This window comes from Henckelia pumila, chromosome 2, assembly GCF_033568475.1.
Source record: "Henckelia pumila isolate YLH828 chromosome 2, ASM3356847v2, whole genome shotgun sequence".
Taxonomy (NCBI): domain Eukaryota; kingdom Viridiplantae; phylum Streptophyta; class Magnoliopsida; order Lamiales; family Gesneriaceae; genus Henckelia; species Henckelia pumila.
In genome coordinates, this window is record NC_133121.1 from 106214651 (window position 1) to 106240810 (window position 26160).

The following is a 26160-nucleotide window of genomic DNA, read 5'->3' on the forward strand; positions in this document are numbered from 1 at the left end:
ATATACTCGGAGAAGAAAAAAATAAACCCAACTAATTCGGATATATTTTCTAAAAATATATTGTTTATTAAGTATTAAATAAATTAAAACTGTATGTAAGAACACAACGTATGCAACAAAATACTAGTATATATATAGAAAATTGAATTTTCTATAAACATTTGATATTTCTCTTTTGTTCTCTTTTTGGTTTTTATTTATTATTATTATAATATTATAATAGAGGATTACATTTTTTGTTAAGTCTCATACTTTTTGCATTCAGAAAGTTAGTTGGTAAATGCATTTGTCGCTTTTGTTCATCTTTGTTCATTTCTGCTCAACGCGTTGCATGCTTGTATAATTTGAGTAATTATTTAAATATTATTTTTTTATTTTTTCAAATTAATGAATTTTAACACTGTTTTTCTCTATTTAGAGTGATATAAGTGTTTAAATTTTAAGGTACTGATATGGATTTAAAATTACTTAAATAATTTAAATAAAATTTAGAAATAAAATAGTATTACATAAGGTCTAATGTCTTATAATATAGTATATATGTGGGTTAAGTTTAAGCTTCTGTATTGCTAAATTTCGAATGGTCATACATTTTATATAAATTTTTTAAATGTTGTTGTATTCTAGTTATTCATAAATATAATTATTAGAGCGATAACTATACAGAAAGTTAATAAATAGTTCAGAGATGTCCATGTTAAAACCGCCCGAGCCGAATCGGTTTTTTGGTTAAATCGAAATTTCGGTTCTCTGAAACCCAGAACTGAATGAAGCGGTTCGGTTCGGTTTTTAACCGAAATAATTTCGATTTTCGGTTCGGTTAACCGGTTTTTTTTAAAAAAATATGTTGATGATTTGATGGACTAATTTTTGGAAAAGTGAACAATCGATTATAATTTGAGTCACGTACAATACATATATGTGATTAACATTTAATTTTTTTAAAAATCGAAAAAAAAAATTAAACTAAAATTAAAAAAAACTAAATATTTTTAGTTATTCGAATAATTTTTTGAAAAAAATTAATTGTTAAATCAAATATTTGTGATTTAATGCTTCAAAAAATGTATTTGAAAATAACTGAACTGATAACAAAGAAAGTACTAACGTTATTAATTTCAATAATAATAATTTATGAATTTATAAACATAATGTAATATATAATGCAAATACGTCTATATATAATATAAATAAAATAAATTCATTAATTTTTAATTATTTTTATTTGAAAAATCAATATTCTTTAAAATCACTAAATCAATACATTTTTCAAGTTGAATCTATAATTCAAGTCTTGTATGTTTGACTAATTAGATAAATAATTAAACTAATTATGTCTTCTTCTTTTAAAAAAAAAACGAATTATGGCTTTTGTTCTTCCAGTTTTTTCCATAAAATTAATTTTCTGAGCTCACAGTGATGCACATATTAATTGATTAGTAAAGAAATTCAAATACCAAAAAAAAATCGAATTTTCGGTTTGGTTCGGTTAACTGCAGAAAAAAAACCGAAAACCAAAAATTCGAAAACCGAAAACCGAATCAACGATTCGATTTTCGGTTCGGATCGGGCGGTTATCCAAACCGTAAACACCCCTAGAATAATTCGATGTTGCAAAGTCCATATTTGTTACCGTTGAGCTAAAACTCGGATTTCATCATTTGACCGTATTCGAATTTGAAATTTATTATTCTATTAAAGTAAATTTTCAACGTTAAATGGTATGTTGTTTTTGTATTCAATTAGCTATTTGATCAATGCAATTGTTGCTTTTGTTCGTCTTCATTGCGCTTTCACTCGCATGTTGGTGAAATTCGAGTCTTTGTATACCTATAATTCGAATAGTGAAAATAGTTTTATGTATTTTTCGATATTGTTTTATTATGGTTATTAACAAATATATTGCCATTATAGTGATAATAACACGAAAAGTTAATAAACATTTCAAAGTTAGAACAGTGATACCCACTTTATATAATTTATTTCAATGTCGTTTTATTATCGTTCTTCAAACTAAAAGTTGATGAATATTTGATTGTGGTAAAGTTCATGTTTGTTACCATTGAACTCAAACTTAAGTTTAATCATTTGGCTAGACATGAGTGCGAGATACATAATTCTTATATTTTGTCAAAGTATAATTATCAAATTTAAATGGTATGTTATCTTTGCATTCAACTAGTTAACTGATAAATGCAATTATTGTCTTTATTCATCTCCGTTACACTTTTACTTTTATGTCGTTGAAGTTTAAGCTTATATATTGCTAAAATGCGAATAATGATACTATATATATATAAATAAGTTAATGAATATTTCCCTATTGTAAAGTTCATATTTGCTATCGTTGAGCTGCAACTTGAATTTCATCATTTAAGAACATTTTCAATGATAAATCCAAAAACTGGTTCATTTTTTTTTACGTGTACGGCCACATAAAAAGTTTAAAACTAATTATTTTTTAAACTTTTCATCCATAATCATAAACCCGAAAAACATAATTTTTGAGGATCCCACTATCTAATCACTCATCCATTCCTTCATTTTAATTGACTACTTTTATTTACAAATTTTGCACCTACATATTTAACTAAATATATATTTAAAATAATAATTTTTAAATTATATAGATAAATAAATTTTTATGATAATAATTTTAATTTATATAATATTAATTAATCATATATACATTTTTAATAATTTAATAAAATTTTAAAAATATTTAAACGAAAAATATGAAGACAATAAGGGTTAAAAATTTTTAATAAAACGAAATTTGTTTTGAAAATAAAAAAGAAAACAAATATTAAAAAATAAAAAGATATATTATAAAAAATAATATTTTAATATAAAAATTAATTAAAATCTTACATAAAAATTTTATGATACATTTTTTAAAAATCAAAAATTTTGTTAAAAATACTTAAATTATAAAGGCGTCCTATTATATTCAAAAAATAATAATATTTTTTTATTTAAAAAAAAAACCTAGGAGTGGCCGCGGACCCCAAGCAGCAACAACTCTAATGTTTCTTTTTGTCAGAAATAAACATCGTTCGTAATATGAACTATGTTCATTTCTTGAATCATGAACCCACTACCTCCAATGCACTTGGGTTCATTTTTTTTAGTTCGATTTTCGAACTCTTGTTTTTAAACCTCCATTGAAGATGTCCTAACCGACAATAAGTTTGAAATCTATTATTCGTATATTTTTATTAAAGTAATTGTTAAACTCAAATGATATTTTATTTTAAAATGGAGTTCAACAACATAGATTCAATTCTATTGCACGTATTATCTATATCTCATTAACTAAATCATATATATCTCAGTTCGTTTAACACGAGAAAACATATTCACACATATTGAATTATTTCAATTGTATATATGTAACGGACCTCCAAATAAAGCGAGCTCCACCAAAAACGCTAAAAATATAGCTTTTACTAGTAAAATTCGAAACCCGGGATCGAGCTTAAGGGATGAATTTTTTGTCATATTACGTGGGTAGATGAGATCCTAGCATATGAGTAATACCCAAATCATGTATACAATGGTTCGTATTTTTACACATAGGCGTAATTAATTATATATTGTTGACGTGGCAAATCATGGAACATTAAATCTATCATTGGAATATTACCCATATGCTAGGTTGAAATCTACCCATTACATGAGCTTATCTTTTTGTATCTAAATTGAATGTCTCGACTAGATTTACTCGGATTCATTGGAGGCCGCCAAAGCATTGCATGCATCTTCTCAACACCTCGATCTCGAGCTTAATTCAACAAATCAAACCACAAACAATGTTGTCCATAGTTTAGTTAAATTTGTTATTTCATTTCTACTAATGTAATATAAAAAAAAGATGAATTTCCTTATTGATTTCAAAAAAATTTATGAATAGATCTTCATGAATAATACACCGGTACATTCCAAAAAATATATATATATATATATTCTTCCAGAGGAACCCTGGATTACTCACGTAAAAATTGAAAATACAAATAATTTATAATTTATATTTTCCGACGAATTACATTTATTTAGGGAACGAAGCTGGTGTTGCCACGTGTCGAAATAAGAGTGGTCAACGTCAGTTATTCGAGGAGTTTTTTTTTTTTTTTTTTGATCAATATTCGAGGAGTATTAATAACACGTAATCAATCATGATCGATTTGGTTGATTGCTAGGAAGAATTCGCTCCGGGCCTGAAATTTCACCTTCTAGCCAGGTCAATATTCTTTGATTTCTCAATTTCCAGTTCCGATTGAACCGATTGCCTTTTGTGTTCGTGCGTTGTTGTGTGTTGGAAATTCGGAACGATTTAAGCGCAGTTTGACTTAATAATATTGGATCCTTTTCGCCTGTTGGATTAATTTGGGGCATCTTCAAAATTTTTAGTAGGTTTCGTTGATATAATGGGAATTATCTGAGTTGGGCGATGCCGAATCGATAGAATCCTATTCCGATCGTGTTCTGTGGTTTTTTTTATTAGTCGAGAAGAATTAGAATGGTTGGTCAATGCAGAAAGAAAGAGAAAAGCTTATCACTAACGGGTGAAACTATCCAAACATCGCCTGTTTGATGACTTGGTCGTTAGCTATACTAAATATTGTTTTACCAGAAAGTATCGACCCTTTCACTGCGATTGTCTTCTTGTAGATATCTGCCTTGCTATATGCTCCATTTTATTTTATTCATTTTGTCAAGTGTTTTGATTCAAGATATTGGGCTCCTTTGAGTGATTTTAGCTGTTGGTCAGCATGTCTTTCGAAATTGTTGCGAGGGGTTATTATTTTGTTTACTTGCTAAAATTCCTGTATTTTGGGCTGACATTTTCACTTGTTGCAGCATGGATACGAGGGTGCTCCTATTTTTTTTCATAGTCAGCAGCTTCTGGTGCTGTAATGCTAGAGATCTGATTTATGCCGACTTCAATAAAATGATTTCAGGTTTGTACATCTGACTGCGCTGTTCCTGCTTCGAAAGCTGGAAAACTACGGAGTAACAACTTATTGATCGTGGTTTGGGGTAGGGAAGGTAGTATTTTTGGCCAAAAGGTGTGGTCTTGCCTCAAATACACTTAGTTGCAATCTATATTAGCTCGGCCAAAATCCTGCAAATAATTAAGGCATGTATGGTATAGGTTAACTAGTAAGTGCATCACGTTCCATCTTAGATTCTTTAAATACACAAATCATTAGTGCATTCTTCTTGATTACCCCACTTGAGCCCACTTTTTTTTTCCTCTTTACTTTCCTTAATTTTCAGCAAACTCTCTCCAGCTAAATATCACAACCTATTTGCCGGTAGAAGCTTCCGAACATGTTGTGTTGAATGTTGATGTGGTAGAAGTATGTGCTGATCAACTCTCGCCATTAGACAGATAATATTAACTTATCAAATATTTTTATGAAATATCTCTAGATGATTTTATCAACTAACCATTTACACAAAATGCCTCGACCATCTAGAAACACTCGTTGACGTGGCGGCTTCATAAATACCCAGGAAAGAAAAGGACTTGATAGAATATTCCATGCTATACTTCTGTGTCATTCAATTTTCATCCTTTTTTCTCTTTTAGTTCTTCTATTCATTAATGTGTTTTTACGTCAATTCTTCTTGCTAGACTATATTATTGTGTATGACATGCCACAGCGGCTTCTGTGAGTAATATATTTATCCTTTACTTCGTGGCGGCACACTTGTGCTTTACAACCAAAAATTCCAGAAGGTGCAGGAAGGAATTGGGTGAGTTACATGATGAACTGTAGGTGTCACGTGACATTCACACAGCAGCTGGGATTCGTTCCATAATGATGGAGAAGAAGACCATATTCCTCTCCTAGTCTTGAATTCTTGCATAGCTATGAAATACATTGAACTCTATATGTCAAATAGTACCTTACTTATGGCTTTATCGTGCCCTTAAGCATACGTGGCCAACTCTTGTGCATTTGTTAGACAAGGTCCCATATCCAGAATATATGAATATAATGTCCAAAAGCCAGACAAAAAGACTAATCAAGACACTTAGGCATTGTTTGGTTTGGTGTATCATTAATCTATGTATAACTTATCTAATCCAATCTCGCGTTATTCTCGTTATATTATTTATCCATCTATTAATTATTAATTTTACATCAATGAAATCAAATAAACTATAATCTATCCATCAAATCAAATAATATATTAACTATTATTTCTTATTTATTTTTAATTATATTATAATACTTATCTATGTATTACTTATCTCGTCACTCAAACCAAACGGTTTCATGCATATTTTTTGCAGTTTGCATTGGTCACTCATCCAAAGTGTTTGTGTTTCAGCACCATTGAGCACACCAGTCCGTGGAATGTTAAATTGCTGCCTAGAATCAAAAGCAGCCCTTCCGTCAAATAACACTCTTTCCGATTATGAATAAATTTGAGCAAATTTATTTAGTCCTTGTGTCAGTCGGTCTTTTTCGAATAAAATAATGTTCTGTCTTGACTTTGAACAATATTATTGCAGTGAATACTAATTCCTACCTTCTGTGTGCAGTTCAGCAGTCATATAACAAGGTGTTAGGGGGGAAAGCTCCACAGATGGAAGAAGTTATCAAGGACGAAACCTTGTGTTCACTGTGTGAAGAATTTTCTGCTGATGCTCTTAATTACCTCTCAGAGAACAAAACCCAAACCGAGATTATTGAAATCCTTCACAAAACCTGTGCCAGGATACCAACAATCAGTAAGCAGGTATTTAAGAGACCCTTGGGCCTAAGCTATGATATATTAATCGGAACTTCCAATTTGTTTCTTAAAGAGTTTTAATAATCACTGATATGACCTATGAGTATATTGTGCTAGGCTGCTAGCCATATGAAAATATGGCGATTTTATTTGTTCTTTTTCCGATGTCTTGTTCCGAGCACTTCCTGTGATTATTTTTTATTTCTTGCAGTGCTTAACTTTGGTGGACTATTATGCCCCTCTATTTTTCACGGAGGTTTCCTCCATAGAACCTGATGGTTTCTGCCAAAAGTTTGGCCTTTGTGAAGTAGTGATTTCCTTTCCCCTGGATCTTTCTAAGAATAATAAATGTGATGCGTGCCATAATGTGGTAGCAGAAGCCTTATTGAAGTTGAAAGATCCCGACACCGAGGTAACTTTGCACTTTCAGCTGATAAGCACCATATAATCATCAAGATAATTGATCTTGCAAACTATTAATGCAGAATTTGTTTTGTGACCTTAGCTCCACCTTCGTGATCTTATAATTGTGAAGGCACAATTGTTGTCTTATGGATGGATTGTTAAGTGTTTGCGTAAGTTCCTCATAGGAATGCTGCCTGTTGGTGACAACAGATTTAATAGCTGTCTTGTAAGAATAAGACTATGACTGCTGAAATTATTTGAAGAGTACGAGTTCACTAAAAGTTTCTCACTGAAAAAATTGAAAAAGAAAATACAAATGCGGGACATTGAGAGTGTATGCCATGCATATTTAGTAATACTGACATTGTTGCTATGAGAGCTAACACCAAGAACCTCGAAGAAATATTAGAGACGTTTCTTAAAGTTATCACACCCCCAATCAAATGATTTAGGACCATGAATAATAGTGACTCTGCATACATCCAGAATACAATTATTTGCAATTATGTGATATCAAGCATAATCATTTTTTTTCCCTGCTTTTGTGCTTACTGTTTGATTGCGGTACTAGTCTGTTTTCAGCTAATTATTTTCTAGATGATAACTTGACTCTAGCATTTATATTTGATTTCGTGAAACATGGGCTGTGACGTTGGTTTATTTATTTATTTGTTTCAGTTGGAAGTAGTCCAGCTGCTCCTGAAGGCATGTAACTCAATCAAAAATAATGTCCAAAAGGTGAGCACACATGAAATTCATTTGATGGGCAATGGGCTTTCGTTACTTGTTATCGGGAATAGCATAGTGCATACATTTCTTTCTAATTTATATTAAAAGCTCATTAGTGTGGTTTTATTTTTGTTCTTTTGCAGTGTAAAAGATTGGTATTTGAATACGCGCCTATTATTCTTGTCAACGCGGAGAAATTCTTGGAAACAAACGATGTATGTGTTATATTGCATGCTTGTGATGAAGTTCCGGCAGGACAAGCAGTGATAACGAGTAGGACAGATACAACCTTGCAGTCTGCATCTTAACGAAAGCAACGATCGACACTTTGTATTTGTTATTCTTGTGATGTAAAATATACGGCTTTTTTACGTTGTATTGTTGTTAAAAAAGAACAAGGAAAAAAAGATAACGCCGGATATCAAGTATTTGGTTCGCTGTAAATTGTATTCTTCCCGCATCAATACATCTCCAAGATTGATTGTTATGTTTCTAGGTTTTCCTTGATATTGCATTTATTTATCTTCATACGGTTCAATTTTATGAGCGAAAAGATTTAAGCCGAGAATTCAATCTTACACATAATTCTAGTACAGGAGGAACTAAGCAGAAGCATTGGTCGGGAAACCTCTGCAACAAAATTTGCCATAAAACATTATAATTTCTACTTCAAATGCAAAATAACATGGTGGAAAATCAAGAAGTTTTTAAATGACATAACGCTTACACTTTTCCTATAAAATCAACATGGTGCTCTTATGTCTTTTGAGTCATGTAAAGTTGTAAACTATTTTTTTCACAAAAAAGTAGACCTCCATGGTGTAACCAAGAGTTGATTGTATTCCATTTTGTATAAAATGATTTAGTCGGACACCATCTTGAAGTATTTTGTGTGGTCAACTAAGCACGTGTACATGTAGGATGATTTTGAAAAATGGGTGTGGCAAGCTCTCTCTTAAAACAAGATACGAGTAATTTCAATCTTTAGTATGCTATGTATCATTTATCAATTGTATTTTTTAAAAAATATATTCATCGTTGGATTTCATCTCATGCTCTACAAGTATAATCGAATCACATATTTGAAAAAAACCAATTTCAAACTTAGGAAGTGTTTTGGAGAGCTTTTAATTATTTAAAAGTGATTCTAATAGAGATTATTTTGAAGTTGATGAGAAACTAAAGTAAAAAAGTGTTTAGAAATAGAAATTGAAACCTAATACAAGCTAAAGTTTAGTGTTTGAAAAATAATTACTTCCAAGCTTAATTTTTTAACTAAATAACAATCATACCTTATTTGATTATTTAATTTTTGATACTCAAACTATAAAAAATGAGTTTATATATTATTTTACACTAAAAAAAATTTGTATCAAAAATATTTTAATTTTTATAAGATGAATACTTGAAAAAAAAAAATATAAGATTAATAAAAATAAAAATATTAAAAATGAAAAAAATTGTATAAATATACAAAATATGTACAAAAATGTATTAAAATATAATATATATATATATATATTTAAATAAATGCTTGTAATAATAAAAATGTAAAATTTTAAAAAACATTTTTTTAAAAAAAATGCTTGTAATAATAATATAAAATTAAAAGAATATTTTTTTTAAAAAATACTTGTAAAATTTAAAAAAATCAAATTAATAATAAAAGCATATGTAATATGATAAGTTTATTAATTAAGGGTATATATGTCAACGTGTAATTTTATACCTTAAACAAAAAACAAAAACTAAAAAAAAACATCGAATTTTAGCTTTTTGCTTTTGGGTAAAAATTGTAGAAGTTAAAGCAGAATTTAACACTCAAAAGCACTTTTATGAAGCTAGAAGCTAAGAAGCACTTTGTAGAAACTCTACCAAACACTCCCTTACTGGATAGCATGCCATTCATATATGCTAGTGAACCATGAGATGCAAAATTCGAGTAAACTGTTGTGAACTAATTAAATCTCCTTTGTATATATAGATAAAAGAGATGGAAGATACAATAACAAGTCCAGCTTACTAAACTCTTCTTCGGAAGAGGCTGATGTCAATTTCCCTTCTCTTTCTTGTTTCTTTTTTTCTTTTTTAATAATTCATTCATAAGACCAAAGAGATTGTACATCTGGAGTGGAATATAGGCCCCCAATGTTTGGGGGTCTATTCGATGGAAGGCTTCCAGCACCATCTCTTGAACCCTGCAAAGTCCAATCTTTTCTGCAAAGGAAACATCACAAGAAGATCGGTACCACAAAAACAAACCAAAACGTACGCGTCACTGTTATAGAAAGCAATTAATCGAATAGGAAAACTTGTCTGAGCTTGGCAAATGAAAAGCTTCGAAACGAAATAACTCATGGATTATATGTGATAAGCAAATTGATGTACAACAAAGTAAAAAATCATGACTATCATGTCCTACATTGCTCCACCAATGGCGGATGGAATGTAGACTTGAGCAAGAAAAAACTCGTGCACTGTTTGCTTCCAAATAAATGCGCAATTTCAAACATCGAGGTATCCCTCCAGATAAACAAGCATAAAAAATTCTCACTTCATTTAGTAAATGTTTTTCCCTTCCTCCCTTGCCCCTGTTTCTTCTACTCACACAGATCAAAGCTTCAACCCACCATTGCCCATGCCACTAACCACCCTTTAATACACCGTCATCACCCATCAAGTTTACAGTCTTTAACCACTGCAAATTCTCACCAGCTTAAGCAAGCCATTTCGAATCTCACACATCTCCCTATTTCGTTGACCCCCAGTTATCAAAACACACGTACTCAAAGAAATACGCCCATGAGAGGAAGCAAAGGAAAGTAATTCAAGAATGGGAATGAATTCACAAGGTCAGAATGGTCAAATATAGATGTAAGTAGCACTGCAATCAACTGAGGAAAAGAGAAAAGTGTCATCAAGAGGTCGGATGGAAGAAGTTATTTCTTCAGCACTATCATCAAGCTTAATAAAAACTTATGACGATGAATCAGATAGATTCTATTCTATTTTATCTAAATGATTGTTATATAGACTTTATCTTTAGGAATTCTGGTTTAAACAATTCCTCTACCCATCTTGTACTGCACCAGAAACAACTAATCGTAGGATATATGGGAAAGAGAGGCGTACAAACTTGATTCTAGAAGTAAATTTAACAGAGGAAAACAGTATGGGTAGCTGGAGAAATAAATTACTCAGGACAATTCTCATCATTACATAGTTTAAAAGACCATAACTTTGTGTAAATTACATTGCTCAGAAAACTCCAAAATTCAAAACAAAGACGCAGAATTCACCATTTTAAGAGAACATACACATGTGTGCTCACCACCTTTTCTTTCATTTCTTACTAAACTCATCATTTTTTTTTATTTGAAACAACTTAACTCGATTTTTCTGAAAAGAAAAGAAATTGTGAAACATTTCCATTCCATAGATGTTGGTTCAAGCTTAATAATTATATTTCTGTTAGAAAATAATATTAACAAAGAAACAAACTCATGCTGCAGAATGTTAAATAGTCTCTATTACAAACAGTTACATGCTATGTATATATACATAGACAAACACAAGACAAGGATAAAGTGAGGTTTTCGAAAAATTGATCCGATTATCTTATGGCAGTGAATAAGTTACTCCAGAAATCTCTTTTAAAATGAACCAGCAACAGACATCTTAAAATAAAATGAGCGTATGGTGAACGATAACGCTGAAAGTAAACTTTGCAAACATCAAATTTTCATTATTTGCATGGACATGACTTTCAGCATGAGCAATCTATCTATATAAACAAAATATGACATTATGTCTTAACCGTAATGATGAAGATGATCATACAGCAGAACATAATTAAAGCAAATCATCTTCAATATGAATACTCTGACAATCAAAGTCCTTATTTCGCTGTAACAACTAAGAGATTTAAAATAGAGTCTAGTTTTACTGTTCTTACTTTGCCAAAGGATTACTTGTAGACAACTCAAATTTAGTGGCAGAGCCATCGTAATCTCCATGGACTGGAGCATTCTGAGTAGCTTCTTCCTTAGATATTGCCAAAACATGATTCTTCCCAATTGGATCCAGTCCATATAAAGGTTTAGGTAACCATGGACCATCTATGCTAGCAGGCAAAGAATCATTAAATTTTCCACCACTCTGATAGTTGCCAAATAAAACATCAGGAGAAGAATGAGTGCCAGGATTGACTTGCTCAGCATTCTTAAATAGTGAAGCCATTGTCTTATGAGGTACTGAATTGATATCTTCCTTCTTTGGCTCATTCATTTCCGAATTCATAAACCAGTTGACGTGCCCACCAAGCAAACCTAGACCATCCTGCACAATAGGAGAGCTTTTCCACATCTGCCATGTTCCACTATCATTCACATTATTTGAGTAATCATTAGACTTTGGAACTCCAGGGGAAACCAGAGAACTAGCACGCTTTTCCTCAGAAACTCGTGATCGTGACAAAGGGGACTCAATGGGTGATGGCTTGGTAGTTTCAGAGGGTGGAGCTATTGTCTTTATAGCACATGGTTTATCCAATCCTAGATCTGTCACAATCCCAAGGTCCAACTGAAAGTTCTCAAGGGATTCAGAAACAGGCCCTAGCAAGGATATGGGATCAGGAACATAACAAGGATCTTCAAAAATCTCTGACTCCTCTGGCAAAAATGGATGTGGAGCATCGCCTATCTTAGAAAACAAGGCAGGAGAAGGTATTGGAAGATCTGTGCTATGTCTCGTTGATCCAAAAGGGCATGGATGTACAGCAACTGGCAATGGTAGTCCAAAAGTGACAGGGTTGTAATATGGTTGTGGTTCAGCAGTTTGGCCAGAAAAAGGCAGGCTCTGAACTTCTGTCAAACATTTCGCATTTGGTTTGCTTGAGACATTAGGATTAGAAGGCAGAGAAACATCGGATGAACTGGTAAATAATTGTTGCCATGACTTTTTAGGGGCTGTACATGGTTGAGATTCAATGAACACCTGCAGTGAAAACATCAGCAAGAAACTGTGAAGGCATCCTAATAGAACAAGAGAAAGACATGATTAAATATAGCAGCATATTGGCAAGAATTTACCCCATCAATACAAAAAACATAAATCAAGTTCTTTGAAGAATACATTCAAATTTTTCGTCTAGGCAACTGCAACAGAAACATATTCTAATACACCATAGAGCGGAAAAGGAATAAGAAGTAACTTACTGGGCGGTTGGCAGTCTTATCATCTCCACTTGTGTTTGCTTTCCCAGGTACACGGTCTGTGGTCTCTTTCTTATACAAATAAGTGTGACAATTATCTAATGATATGTTAGATTTCTGCTCTCTTGAAAGAGCAGATGCATTAGCACTCTTTCCGAAAAAACTGCCTCCAGTGAATGCTCTGGAAGAAGATAAAAAACTGCCTCTCATGCGATCCAAGTATCTTGTTCCTGTATTCAATCTATATTGATTGCTTGCAGTAGCACTTTTAAAACCATGCCCTGCTTGTGCGCTGTGAGATTTCATACTTTCAGGTAAATTTCTACGTTGTTCCCGTCCATCACCTTCACTTTTGTTTCGCTCGCTTTCCTTGGCCGATCGTTTTTCCAACTCCTCCGCATCAGAATTGCTTTTACTGGATCCCCTATCTCTTTCCTTTTTTCTTTCCTGACGCTTCCTTTCAGCTTCTTTTTTAACACCTGTTTTCTTTGCACGAGGGGATCCTTTTCCACAGTCTTTCTCAGTCTCCAGCTTCGAATCACGCAATCTCCTTTGCTCTTCAACCAACCTAGCAACCTCTTCTCTCTGTTTTCTTTCCTCCTCTTCCATAAGCTCCTTTTCAAGTTTAGCTTGCCTCTTCTCCTCGGCTTTTCTGCGAGCTTTCTCTCCTCTACTTTCCAGGCCATTCGCTTCATTCTCAATTCGAGTATCCAGCATCCCGGTGTATTGTGCATCAGTTGAACCATCATCCGCAGCAGAACTAACCCTGAAAATCTTTCTCCAACGCCACATTATAGTGAAGAAAAATGATGCAAACGCTTTGCAAATAAAAACAAAAAGGCGAGAATAAGACTTCTCCGCCAAACAATGGTCATCCTCACAAGGAAACCCACAACCATTCTTCTTCCAATAACTCGACTTTCCAGAAAAGGGTGCACCTACCAAACTCCCATCCTCCATCCAGTCCTGACCACACAGCAGACCATTACCTGACCAAGTCTTCCCATTCAGTATCTTTCCACCTTTCCCAACCAAATCATACAATATCCCTGACTTGCCCATCCCTGGAGGCACAGGAAGATCCAGAACTGGCCTCTTGGAAATATGGCCACAGTAAGAGCACATAAACTTGCCCCCACCTGGATTTTGATCCCTATATGGAGTAAGACAATTCCTGCACCTCCTTGTGGCTGTCTTTCTCAACTTATGCATTTGAATAGCCTCAAGCCTCTTCCTCTCCCTAAGCAAGGCATTCCTCCTGACCCGCCATGCTGACAACTGAGGCATCAGAACCTCATACCAGAACAAAGTTACTAACAGCACGAACACACAAGCAAGCCTGGGCGATGTGATTTCAAAACGGAAAGCAGGTGGCAAGAGCTGCGACAAACCCCATAACCCAATGAGAGGTATCACTAGCCATGGCAACATGGTAGCAACTCTCCGCGACCACTTTTGAATCACGCAAAGTATACACATTATCCTCCGTTTACCCCAACCCTACTCCCCAGTCTCAAATTTGAGGGTAATTTTAGAGCAGTTCCAACTTCCCCAAAAGAAAATGATCAAAGATGTTTCGCAAATCCCTCTATGAATGTCACCTCTGTATTTCAAACAACTATCCAAGCCCTGTATTGGAAATCCTACCAACCCAACCCTCCGCACTTGTTTTTCCGAAATCTTCGAATGCAATACAAATTCCAGCGTATACTCCAAACCCTAGAACTGCGATTCGAGTCAAAACACCTAAAATTTCACAAAGAATGCTTATGCTCGTTATCAGATCACCCATATACAACAAATCATCCAAAAGGTTGTCGGAACCGTGTTGTTTGAGCTCCGGAACCCAGCGGACAAGAAACGAATAATCGCCAAGTACAAAATGCTTTAAATAAATGAAAAAAAATGATAAATTTAAGCACTCACGTACGTCACGATCGTCTGAGAAACGGCGGCGGCGAACGTCGACTGAAGTACCGATGGCGATGATATGTAAATTTTTTGACGGCAGAATTTTTTTTCTTGCGCAATTAGTAAGAGAGAACATGAAGCGAAGTGAAAGAAATGTGGATTACCGGCTTTGGAGTTTAATATGTTGGTATGTGTTGGACCGGAATAACTCGGAAATAAACCGGTCCCATTATATAATATAATTTTATTATGGGTAATATCGTGAGACATTTCTGTCGGTGTATATATATATATATATATATATCTTAATAAAATAAATAAATTGTACACATAATTATTTTTACCTTTTTGGAAATATATATCGAATTTATATTGATTACTGAAAGATAAGATAATTAACGAGATATATTATTTTGAAAAAATAATGTATACATAAATTATAAACATTTTAAGAATGAAATTTAGTATGTTCAAATAAAAATAGTCGTGCTTAATAACTTTGTTTAAAAAAACTTTAAATTTGATTGTTGATGTGATAATTATTAAAATATAATTAACCCACCCGTCTTATCTATAAAAATATATGAGACCGGCCCTTAAGGGGGTGTCCAAGTTAGTGGAGTAGGTGAACTTTTGGCCATAAGTCAGAAGTTCGATTCCCCCTGCCAACACCTTCTTGGACTAGCTTGTCACACATGGCTTGCCTAGTGTGGTTTACCTGACTAGCGTAGTTTGCAGACTACTGCATTAGTCCGGAGGTTTACCAAGAGCGCATCGAAAGGCAGCGGCTGCGGGTTCCCACGTGAAAAAAAAATACCAAAAAATAGCGGCTGCGGGTTTTCACGTCACAAAAAAAATATGAGACCGTTTCACAAGAAATCTAATCAAATCTATTTAGAGTTCATTGCAAAGTAAATGTAGTGTGCATAATTTATATTTTGCATATCCGGGTGATATAAAATCTTGCTTTAGTTTCAAAATGTAATATTATCCAAAATTGACTAGGTGAACATAAATATGGTAAAATTTGTTTTTTTGTTGTTGACAAAATACATAAAATGTACGAAATTTTAATTTACAAAAATAGAATATATTTAAATGAGATGCATTATTATTTTAACACGTGTAGATATATAATATATAATTTATTTGATCAAATTTGTATAAGTAATTGGAGAATTTACCATAGGTTGAAGACATAATTCTTCGCTAGTAGAACGAACCTTTACCATAAATTATATTTTAAAAAATAAAGTAAGAAAATGATCAACAGTTCGTGTCACTCAAATAACACCTTCAAGGTAATCTCCCAGCCCTAGCATATTGATAAAAATAAAGGGAAGGGGCCAAGGACTAGTATCAATTTCCTTTCTAATTTTAATTATAATATCTGAGATATTGTACATTGCAACCTTTCAGCTTACTCTATGCTACATCGAAGAACACGATATGCTTATTAACACGAGATGTTCGGGTGTTGGCCTGATCATCTAGTGTCCAACCTTTTATGCAAAGGAACCAACATTGAAAATAAAAACAAAAATGTAACAGAGAAGAGTTCCATCCACGGTAAACCACGCCTCCACACAAATTGGAGCCAAATAACTATGAAAAAATTGTCATTATTAACTTATTTTCTCGACAAGTTTCACACAATGTTAGCTCGGTATGATTTATCTCACTGACATATTTACAGTCTATTACATTATGCTGATAAAAAAAAAACATAAAACTATAACCAAACAGAACCTAAAAGTGAATATGTTATTTAATATGATATGATTTGATCGATGTTTAGCAATTAATGTCAGTATTGATAACTTATAAATTTAAAGAAACTTGTGATTGGATAGGATAACAACAAACGCAGCCTTGGTAATATAGATCGCAGGCTTTCTTGAATTGCAGGATATGAGGTTAATACTATTACTGGGTCATCGGGCTTGACATCATTTTGGGTCCGTTGATCTATCAGAAGTTTTGTTTTGAGGTCCATTAAAATCAAGCCCGGAGTTGATATCCAGCCCACAAGAATTCAAAGATTAGTGTTCAATTTTATTTTATTTTTTTATATTAATTTTGGATTTTTTTTATGGTGGTATTAATTTTGGATTTTGGATACACGTGCTTTCTGAAAAATTAAATTTAACTCACTTTTTATGCTGTTTGGACCTAAAATTCTATCGGCTTTGTCGGCAGGAACTAGCGGGGAACGGCGCAACGTCTCGAATAAAAAGTTTTCTGAATTTTTAAACAAATTTTTTTTATCTGAAAACTATAAAATATTTCCTATTTTTTTTATTTGAAGAAAATTTACAACATACATTTCTTTAAAATAAATAGCACATTGGTAACCTTACGTTGATTTTTTTTTTTTTTATCATCTACAAATCAATATCACATAGCATACATAGATTGTGTTACACCGTATATTATTCTATAACAATCGAATTAGTTAAAATGACAGTTCAATAAAGAGATCACATAATTCAACCCTGACTTTAAAATATCTAAAATATTACATACAAAATACATGTGAGATGCATATATCTATATATGCTCGAGATTTCGTCAAACATGTATAAATATATAGTTAACAAGTCAATGTTAACTACATATTTATATATTTGTTCCAATACCACACATTGGAATTTGGATCATTTAAAATGGGTAAAATTTAGCTAAATTGTCAAACGATTTGGGACATAAACACGAGGGATAGCAAATTATTTGATGCGTTTAAAAATTTTATATCAAATAAATTACTTCAAATCGTTAATCAACGAATCAATTTTTTCAATAAACCAAGCCGAACGATCTCGAAATATTTATGTGTATCAAAGAAAACAGGTGAGATGACTTCGTCCGAAGGCGAAGCTCCTCCGACGCTCAAGACAGTATAGTATTCAATAAAAAAAGAATAAAAGACGTATTGAAAGCACTAAAAAACATATAAAAGAGCGTCTAAAAACATGTGTAAAACGTGTAAAAGCGTATGTAATGCATGTCTAAAAACGTTTATAAATGCTTGTAAAATATATGATTAATTAAGATGGATTGTTCTTGTATAATTATTTTTTTAAGAAAAAACTAGATAGGCCGGGGAAAATGAATATATATATTAAATTGTGCTGAGTAAGATCTCTGGGAATATTTTGTGAATCCCCAAGAAATTGTATAAAGCAACGTGTTGTTTTTCACCTATATAAACTTTGTGTAGCTTTAGTAACATGCCAAACTCTGCATTCTTTCTTGGGATTCCTTCACTCACCATGTTATGCAATGATAAAATGCCCTTGTAGGGTTGGCCTTTATATTATCAAAATCTGCAAATTTGAGCAATTGAATTTAACGATTAATTAGTTTATATATTTACCAGAATCAATGTTGCTAAATTGAACGCTAACCGTCTCAAGACTTGTCTGGATTATTATCGATGCAATTGAATTCTGGCAATGTCTTTGAATAAAAATTCGATTTTTGACTCAGTCTGAGTGATCATGATGATATTATTGACCATATCCATAAACAAATTTGAGGTTTTTCAATTTAAAAAAATACCGAAAAATACTAAAAAATAATAACTATGTACGTTCATCAATAATCACTATATTCTAAAAATATTGAAAAAACATACCTATGTTTGTCATGATTATGGCTAGCGTTTTCATAGAGTATTAATGTTTTGTTTTTGGTTCCCCCCTTTTAGGCTAGGATGAGAGTGAATAGATAGGCATTTTGGGTCCAAAATGAAGGCTTCTTTTATAGTGGGATTTCATTAAAAACAATGTTCTTTATTGGACAATTTGTTTTGTGTGGGGGGATAAACAATCAATTATAGGGTCCAATTTTATTTTGAAATGATTTGAGGGCTCCTTTAGTGTGTGTGTGCGTGTATTTTCTCCCTTTTTCACTGCAATTATCAAGTACAGCTACCATTCCATATTCCAACATTATTTGTTTTTGTTTTTTAAAAAAATCTTATCAAATTTTCGTGCTGAAATGCTAAAAAGAATAAATATTTCTCAAAATAATAAGATAGGATAAAATATCGAGTATTGCATATATCTTATATTCGTATAATATAATGTTATGCTACAAATTCAAGAGGTGTTCAATCTCAAAAGACTTATTCATTGAGTTGTTCAACCTCGCGAGTTATAAGTAACTTTTTTATTAGTTTAATATTTCGATGTAAGATATCGTGACATATATATTATATAAAAACGAGTGATCTCATTTCATATGGAAACACATGAAGTTGTTTTGGATCAAGTAATTTGGATTTGTGAGAGAATTTCAAATATTATATTTAAACTACTAGTTCGAAGTGTGAATTTGAAATTTGAAGCAAAAGGTATTTCAAATCCATTTTTTTTAATTACGAGCCAAATAGAAATATAAAATCCAATGAATGTGAATATAAATTTGAAATCAAATCTATTTAAATCCTTTCATTCAAATGAAACCGAGATATAACTGAACTACAAGCGGTTTAGTTCAACTTACCCTACTATACGCATATAATATGACAAACGATTGGAGGCTTCAAAAAGTTGGCTCGTATGTGATTATGAAGAATAATTAATATTAAGACAGCATTATTTGACATAATGGGGATGCGAAATTTGTGGAACCGTAGTGCACGCGTGCCGTTGATTTCCTGATTATTTTTATTTGATTCATACGAACTTTGTCAACTCGATGAGATTTACTCGTGTTTTTTGATTTCATTATTATTATATGAAAAAAAAAATTAGAATATTGATGAATTAATCGGTTGCCCACTTGTGTTTCTTTCCATGTATTATAGTTGGGATTCACAATTTCACACTCATCGAATATAGTTTTTTATCAAAAGTTTCAATTTTTTTTTGGGAATATAAAGTTTCATATTTTATGATACTTTGTTTATTGTATTATATTATTATTACATTATAGCTAATAATAAATATCCGAATGTTAATATATATATATGATCTGTTTCTCAGACTGAGATAGGACCCGCCACACATGGGAAAGAATTTTTGTCTCAATAATGAAATTATTATTATTTTTGGCCAAGAAATTGTTATTTATTCTAAATAACTATGTGAAGCAAACATGAAAAGACAAGCCCATGAAGTAAAAAGACAAATATTGAATGCTTTTTATTATTTATTTGTTGTCACCTCCTTTTTGTATATATATATTTTTAAAAAAATATTATCGAACAACTTTCGTCGTTGTTTCGATAAAAAGTTAAAGGGTGTGGACAGATACTTGCTTTATGTCTGTTTTTTTTTTGTTCTTGAAAAAAAAAATTACTTTACGTCTAATTCATATTATATTATTTTGTTTACACATTCGTTACACTATTGATATTAATCTATTATTAATCAGTATGGAATTATCGAGAATTACAAATAATTTTCATAATTTTACCTAAGACATAATTTCTTATTGTTCATCCAAATCCATAGATAGTGGATTAACTAATTCGATAGTGTGTTCGTTTTTATTTATTTTATGCATATCAAAGTTTTTTTTTTCAATCTAGTGAATGCGCGCGCGCACATACGCATATTTATGTGACACACACATTAAATTAAAACAAAAGATAATTTTATTTGACATTCTCACGGATGCTTAAAAGTTTAAACCACGACTTGGTCATGCTGGCATATTCAATAACACAAAAAATCCCACGAGATCGTCTCGCGAGTTATTTTTGAATTACGAGATCTTTGACCTGACCCGACTCAACTCATTAAAAATATTAGTTTTTAGGTCAAAAATTATTATTATTTTATTACATTTATGAGTTATTCGTCTCATTCTATAATTAATTAATATTAAAAAATAACACTAATTGAAATGGCTATGTTTCATATTAAAAATAATTCTAATTTCTCAACATATCACGAGTTTGATAAGTTTACCATTTTTCCCCTTTATTAACATCTCGGGTTCGTAAAAGAATATTCATGTGATATTTATTGTAGGTTTGATGTCTAGTATCAGAAATACTTAATTGATAACCTTTTAAAACAAGTATAACACTAGCCCGATTTTGAAAAAAATTTCGACACGTAGGGTGAGATAATATATTGAAAAATAAATACAATATAATTTGTGTAATTCCAATTATTTAGTGTAAAACTTGAACCAAATATAAAAAAAATATTATTGTCGGATCTCATTTGTCACACCATTCAGTAATATGAATACGATGTTATATAATCTAACCTCATCTAATTAAGGCAAAGTTGCTAAATGCATAATAAAAAGAGTACGTCTTGTAAACGAATCAGTCATATGCATACCTACATTAAAAATAACAATTTTAACATAAAAATAATACTCCATCCGTCCTATATATGTTGTTTTCTTTGGAATTTCACGCATATTAAGAAAAATATATTGGAAAAGCAATTTTATATAAATTTTCTATTTTAACCCTATTTAATGTATTAAAAAATGATTGCACAATTTTCAAGGTGTAGTTAATAGGGGTATATTAGTAAAGAAGTGTAAAAAATTATTACTAAATATGATATATATGACTATATATTTGGGACAAACAAAAAAGAAAACGTAGACAATATAATTGAAACGAATGGAGTAATTTTTTGCATGGTCAAGATGAATCGGAGATTCGTCTGTTAAAATTGATTCACAAGATTGTAAAAACATTGAACTCCAAATTCATGAAATCTTTTGAACAGTAAAATATTTAGTTTTGGGTTTTGACTTCTAATAAATTTAACGTGATAACCTTGAACTCCAAATTCATGAAATTTGAAACAATTCAAAGTATATTACAAAATCCAAACAATATTGCCACTCTCACTATTATCAATTTATTATTTCCAGAAAAAAAGTCACATTCAACCATGCAGATTTAGAATAAATTTATCACATATCTATCTAGATAGAGTCAGAGTCTACTTAATTCTGATTCGTAAAATAAATGTATTGAATCTTAAAAAACATTATATTATATTATATTATATTATAAGACAAAGGTAATTTAACCTTTTATCATCCTTTCGAAATAGTCAAATTAATTAATTAATTAATAAAATGGCCTAACATTTGAGAATTTAGTGAAACCACATCCAATAATAAATTGGAAATTTTTGGAAGACTTGTTTACTATTAGTCTTTGAATTCAAATGATAAATAAAATTTTCGATTATTTTAGCCCATCTAGCACTAAATTTAAAGTTCAATATGAGTATTTCAAAATCAAATCGTAAGAATCGATCTGTTCAACCAAAAATAAATTAATTCACAAACAAAAATCATATTTAACTGTGAATCAAATTTATGAGATGAATATGTGAGATTTATATAAAATATTTTTATTTTTTTTTATAACAAACGTATTATTTTTCATTCAAATACATACATACATACACATATATATAATATAATATAAAAAGTGTAACAAAAGATTCAATCAAATAAAAAAAGAAAAAAATGTTAAATAAATATATAAAATTAATGTGTCCGTTGATGATTACGGAGAAATAAATAGATATAAGAGGACACCAACATTTACACGCAGCACTCCTCTTCCTTCTTCTTCTTCAATTCCCTTCTGTAATTCATTTGCTTTTCTTTTGAAAAATATGCTCTTGAAATTAACGATGCAAAAGTGCTGCATTGTTGTAAAATGAACTGGTGGTGCGGTGTTCTCGGCCATTTCCAGCGGTTATGAATTCTAACGCCACCGTCGTTGACCCAACAGCGCCTCCGCCTCCGCCGCCACAGCCGCCGCGGTCCTCTTTCAGCTGTGACCGCCACCCTGATGAGAAGTTCTCCGGATTTTGTCCATCTTGCCTCTGTGAGCGCCTTACCACATTAGATAAGTCCTCACCCAACACTCCCTCGTCATCTCGCCGCCCCTCCTCCGCTTCGGCAGCCGCCGCTGCCGCCATTAAATCGCTGTTCTCATCTTCATCTTCGAAACCCATCGCTAACACTAACTCTCTCCCACCGCCAGTCCCTCCCAAGCCTTCCAAACCCACCTCGTTTCTGCCTGAACTGCGACGTACGAAGTCATTTTCAGCTACCAAGAATGAAGCTTTAGGCCATTTCTGCGAGCCCCAGAGAAAATCTTGTGATGTTAGGGTGAGAAACTCGAGTACTCTCTGGTCTCTTTTTGCTCTAGACGGCGATAACAAGGGCACTGCTAAGAAACCCTCTGCTCCGATTCCAGCCTCTCAAAATCGCCCAGAGTATAGCCAGAATTCTAGAAATTACGAGTCTTGTGTTGCCAATAAGCCCGTTTTTGAGGAAACAGAAAATGAGGACGAATTTAAAGACGCTGAAAATATGGGATCTCCCCTGGTGGATGATGACGATGATGGTGGAGATGAAATAACTCCAGTCCTAGATTCTAATTTGGAGAATCTGAGAAATATTAGTGAAACCGAGGTGAATAATGCTGGTGTAATTGAAGCAGACGTTTTTAATACGGATAATTTGAAACTTATGAAGGACCACATAGATCTTGATACCCGAGGAAAGAAGACTTCAGGCGGAGGATTTTGGGCAGCTGCCTCGGTTTTCAGCAAGAAATGGCACAACTGGAGGCGGAAGCAGAAGGTTAAAAAGCAGAACAATGGAGAAAGCGCAGCCGCATTACCTGTGGATAAACCAATCTCAAGGCAGTACCGGGAAACTCAGTCAGAGGTGGCCGATTACGGGTTTGGGAGGAGGTCTTGTGACACGGAGCCAAGGTTTTCACTTGATGTTGGAAGGATCAGCTTCGATGATCCAAGGTATTCGTTCGACGAGCCTCGAGCCTCTTGGGACGGGCATTTGATTGGAAGGGCTTTTCCAAGAATTGCACCAATGATTTCTGTGATTGAGGATTCCCCAGTCACGCGTGTCACTCGCTCTGATATGCAAATTCCAGTGGAAGAGCCGATGACCAAGCCAATTAACATTACTGATGAGTGTGAAGCTGTGCCTGGAGGGTCTGCACAGACAAAGGAGTATTACTCAGATTCTTCTTCAAGGCGAAGGAAGAGTCTCGACAGGTCTAGCTCAATGAGGAACGCAGAAGCTGTCATGGCTGCAGATATTGACACTAAAGTGTTGCCTACAACTGCAGATCACGTTCTTGGGCCAAAATTATCGGCCAGGGAGAGTTCGAGGGATCCAAATATGAATTCTTTGAGGGATGATGTTTCTGAGACTTTTGAGTTGAGTAAAGGATTCAGGGATGATTTGAAAAATGGTGAACGGAAGGAGTCCAAAAAGTCTAGGAGTTGGAGTTGGAGGATATGGGGATTCATATACCGGCTTGGTAATGGAAACAAATTTGACGTCGAGGATAGGTATGGTGGAATAAATGGCGTGGAGAGGTCATTCTCGGAGTCTTGGGAGGAGTTGAATCGGAGAGCGAATGGGGTGGCCATGGCTGGTGGATTCAACAGAAAGGCATTTAGGAGCAATAGTAGTGTGAGCTGGAGAAACTCCAATCACTTTGGCGGATCATTTGGTAGCTCGAGGAAACCAAATCTTGAAACAAATGGAAGCGAGAATAAGAGGAGAGACGAATTCGTACTGGAAAAGAATAGGAGTGCAAGATATTCTCCTAACCATATTTATAATGGACCATTGAGGTTTTACTTGACGCCTATGAGAAGTGGGCGAAGAGGTAGTATAATCAAGCCTACTAACTCGCACTCGATCACAAGAAGCGTTCTTCGTTTGTACTGAATCAAGGCGTTCCCTAGTTTAGTTCTTTTGATTTAGTGCTATATATCTTTGCTGCATTTGTTGTGTGACTACATATACCAGCTGAATTCTTGTTGTCTGAAGAGCATTGTCACGAGGATGGTATGTTATAAGTATTTTAATAATGAGAAAATCCCCTGTTTCTCTGTTTCTGAGTGGTGGAATCTTGATTCTATAATGCCTGCAATATCATCTTCATGATTTATCCCATTATTATTCTGCCACTATATGCAAGTGCAACTGATAAACATTCAATGTCCGGAATCTCTCACACTTATTTCTTGCACCTTGCCTTGCTTGTTCCCTTCTGTATGTAAAGCTGTTTCGCGTTTTAGTATTGTTCGCAAATGCTTGAAAACAAGTAATTATGAACTTTTCTCAAAACTTTGTAGAGAAAAGCTCATAGTCAAATTTTTCTTTAGCATCACAGTGAGTAGAAGTGTAGAACCACAACAGATCCTGTCGTACAATCTAAACCTCAGAGATCACGTGAGACGGTATTCGTATTTCGGGTTCTCCGCTTCGACGGGGGAATACATTCAACTGAACTGTGTTCGGAGATGGAATCTAACGGTCCATTACTTCCCTGAAAACGATGGTCCGTGGCTGAAGATCGTTCTTGGAGTGGGAATACCAGTTCTTGTGGTGCTGATGATAGGAGTTTTCGGGTTAGGATACTACGTGCGGCGTAGGAGGATTCAGCTTTCGAACCGCAGCAGATCTGTTCAAGTTCAAAAGTTTTAAACATCATATCCTATATGGACAAAATCTGTAAGCTGAAAAAACCTGAAGCGAGTAAACTTAAATTTTAACTGCATATTTTGTTTAGACATTCGTTACACTATTGATATTAATCTATTATTAACCAGTATGGAATTATCGAGAATTATAAATAATTTTCATAATTTTACCGAAGACATAATTTCTTATTGTTCATTCCAAATCCATAGATTGTGGATTAACTAACTTCGATAATGTTTTTTATTTATTTTATGCATATCAAAGTTTTTTTTTCCTATGTAGTGAACACGCGTGCGCGTACACACACATTTATGTGACACACATTAAATTAAAACAAAAGAAGATTTTACCTGACATTCTCACGGATGCTTACAAGTTTCAACCACGACTTTAGTCGTTCGTGCTGGCATATTCAATAACACAAAAAAATCCAACAAGATCGTCTCACGAGTTAATTTTGAGATACGAGATTTTTTATCTGATCTGACTCAACTCAATAAAAATAATAGTTTTTAGGTCAAAAATTATTATTATTTGTTACAAATATGAAGTATTCGTCTCATTCTATAATTAATATGAAAATAACACTACTTGAAATGACTATCTTTCATATTACAAATAAATTTTTTTTTTGAACAACCTGTAAATTTATTGAGAATAATCGTTTGATACAAGC

General features: G+C 32.9%; 3 protein-coding genes across 4 annotated transcripts; 2 read left to right on the forward strand and 1 right to left on the reverse strand.

The window, feature by feature from the left end:
- The first annotated feature begins 4165 nt into the window (after positions 1-4165).
- On the forward strand, positions 4166-8371 carry LOC140881047 (uncharacterized). Its single transcript, XM_073286031.1, has 6 exons — positions 4166-4240; positions 4861-4961; positions 6560-6756; positions 6962-7162; positions 7834-7893; positions 8028-8371. The coding sequence occupies exons 2-6, from the start codon at positions 4862-4864 to the stop codon at positions 8190-8192; spliced, it is 723 nt and encodes a 240-aa protein (XP_073142132.1). The 5' UTR covers positions 4166-4240; position 4861; the 3' UTR covers positions 8193-8371.
- A 1443-nt stretch (positions 8372-9814) lies between these two features.
- Positions 9815-15148, reverse strand: LOC140880672 (uncharacterized). 2 transcript variants are annotated; one of them, XM_073285309.1, is made up of 4 exons: positions 15024-15148; positions 13101-14843; positions 11840-12879; positions 9815-10101 (listed from the first exon to the last, which is right to left on the reverse strand). In XM_073285309.1, exons 2-4 carry the CDS (start codon positions 14574-14576, stop codon positions 9981-9983), a joined length of 2637 nt encoding a protein of 878 aa, XP_073141410.1. In that variant the 5' UTR covers positions 14577-14843; positions 15024-15148; the 3' UTR covers positions 9815-9980. The 2 variants fall into 2 exon arrangements, with proteins under 2 accessions (XP_073141410.1, XP_073141411.1); XM_073285310.1 differs by having other exon boundaries at positions 15028-15147.
- Positions 15149-22547: 7399 nt separating this feature from the next.
- Positions 22548-24893, forward strand: LOC140881655 (protein OCTOPUS-like). Its single transcript, XM_073287133.1, has one exon. It carries the CDS (start codon positions 22710-22712, stop codon positions 24723-24725), a length of 2016 nt encoding a protein of 671 aa, XP_073143234.1. The 5' UTR covers positions 22548-22709; the 3' UTR covers positions 24726-24893.
- The last annotated feature ends 1267 nt before the right edge of the window (positions 24894-26160 follow it).

Bases quoted from the DNA above. Each gene is read 5' to 3' on its own strand.
- LOC140881047 (XM_073286031.1), top strand. From the start codon at position 4,862: ATGGATACGAGGGTGCTCCTATTTTTTTTCATAGTCAGCAGCTTCTGG. The intron at 6,757-6,961 runs GTATTTAAGAGA...TATTTCTTGCAG, and splicing joins TACCAACAATCAGTAAGCAG to TGCTTAACTTTGGTGGACTA. The intron at 7,163-7,833 runs GTAACTTTGCAC...TATTTGTTTCAG, and splicing joins TGAAAGATCCCGACACCGAG to TTGGAAGTAGTCCAGCTGCT.
- LOC140880672 (XM_073285309.1), bottom strand. From the start codon at position 14,576: ATGTGTATACTTTGCGTGATTCAAAAGTGGTCGCGGAGAGTTGCTACC. The intron at 12,880-13,100 runs GTAAGTTACTTC...TTTTCACTGCAG, and splicing joins ATAAGACTGCCAACCGCCCA to GTGTTCATTGAATCTCAACC. The intron at 10,102-11,839 runs GTAAGAACAGTA...TTTCCTTTGCAG, and splicing joins ACAAGTAATCCTTTGGCAAA to AAAAGATTGGACTTTGCAGG.
- LOC140881655 (XM_073287133.1), top strand. From the start codon at position 22,710: ATGAATTCTAACGCCACCGTCGTTGACCCAACAGCGCCTCCGCCTCCG.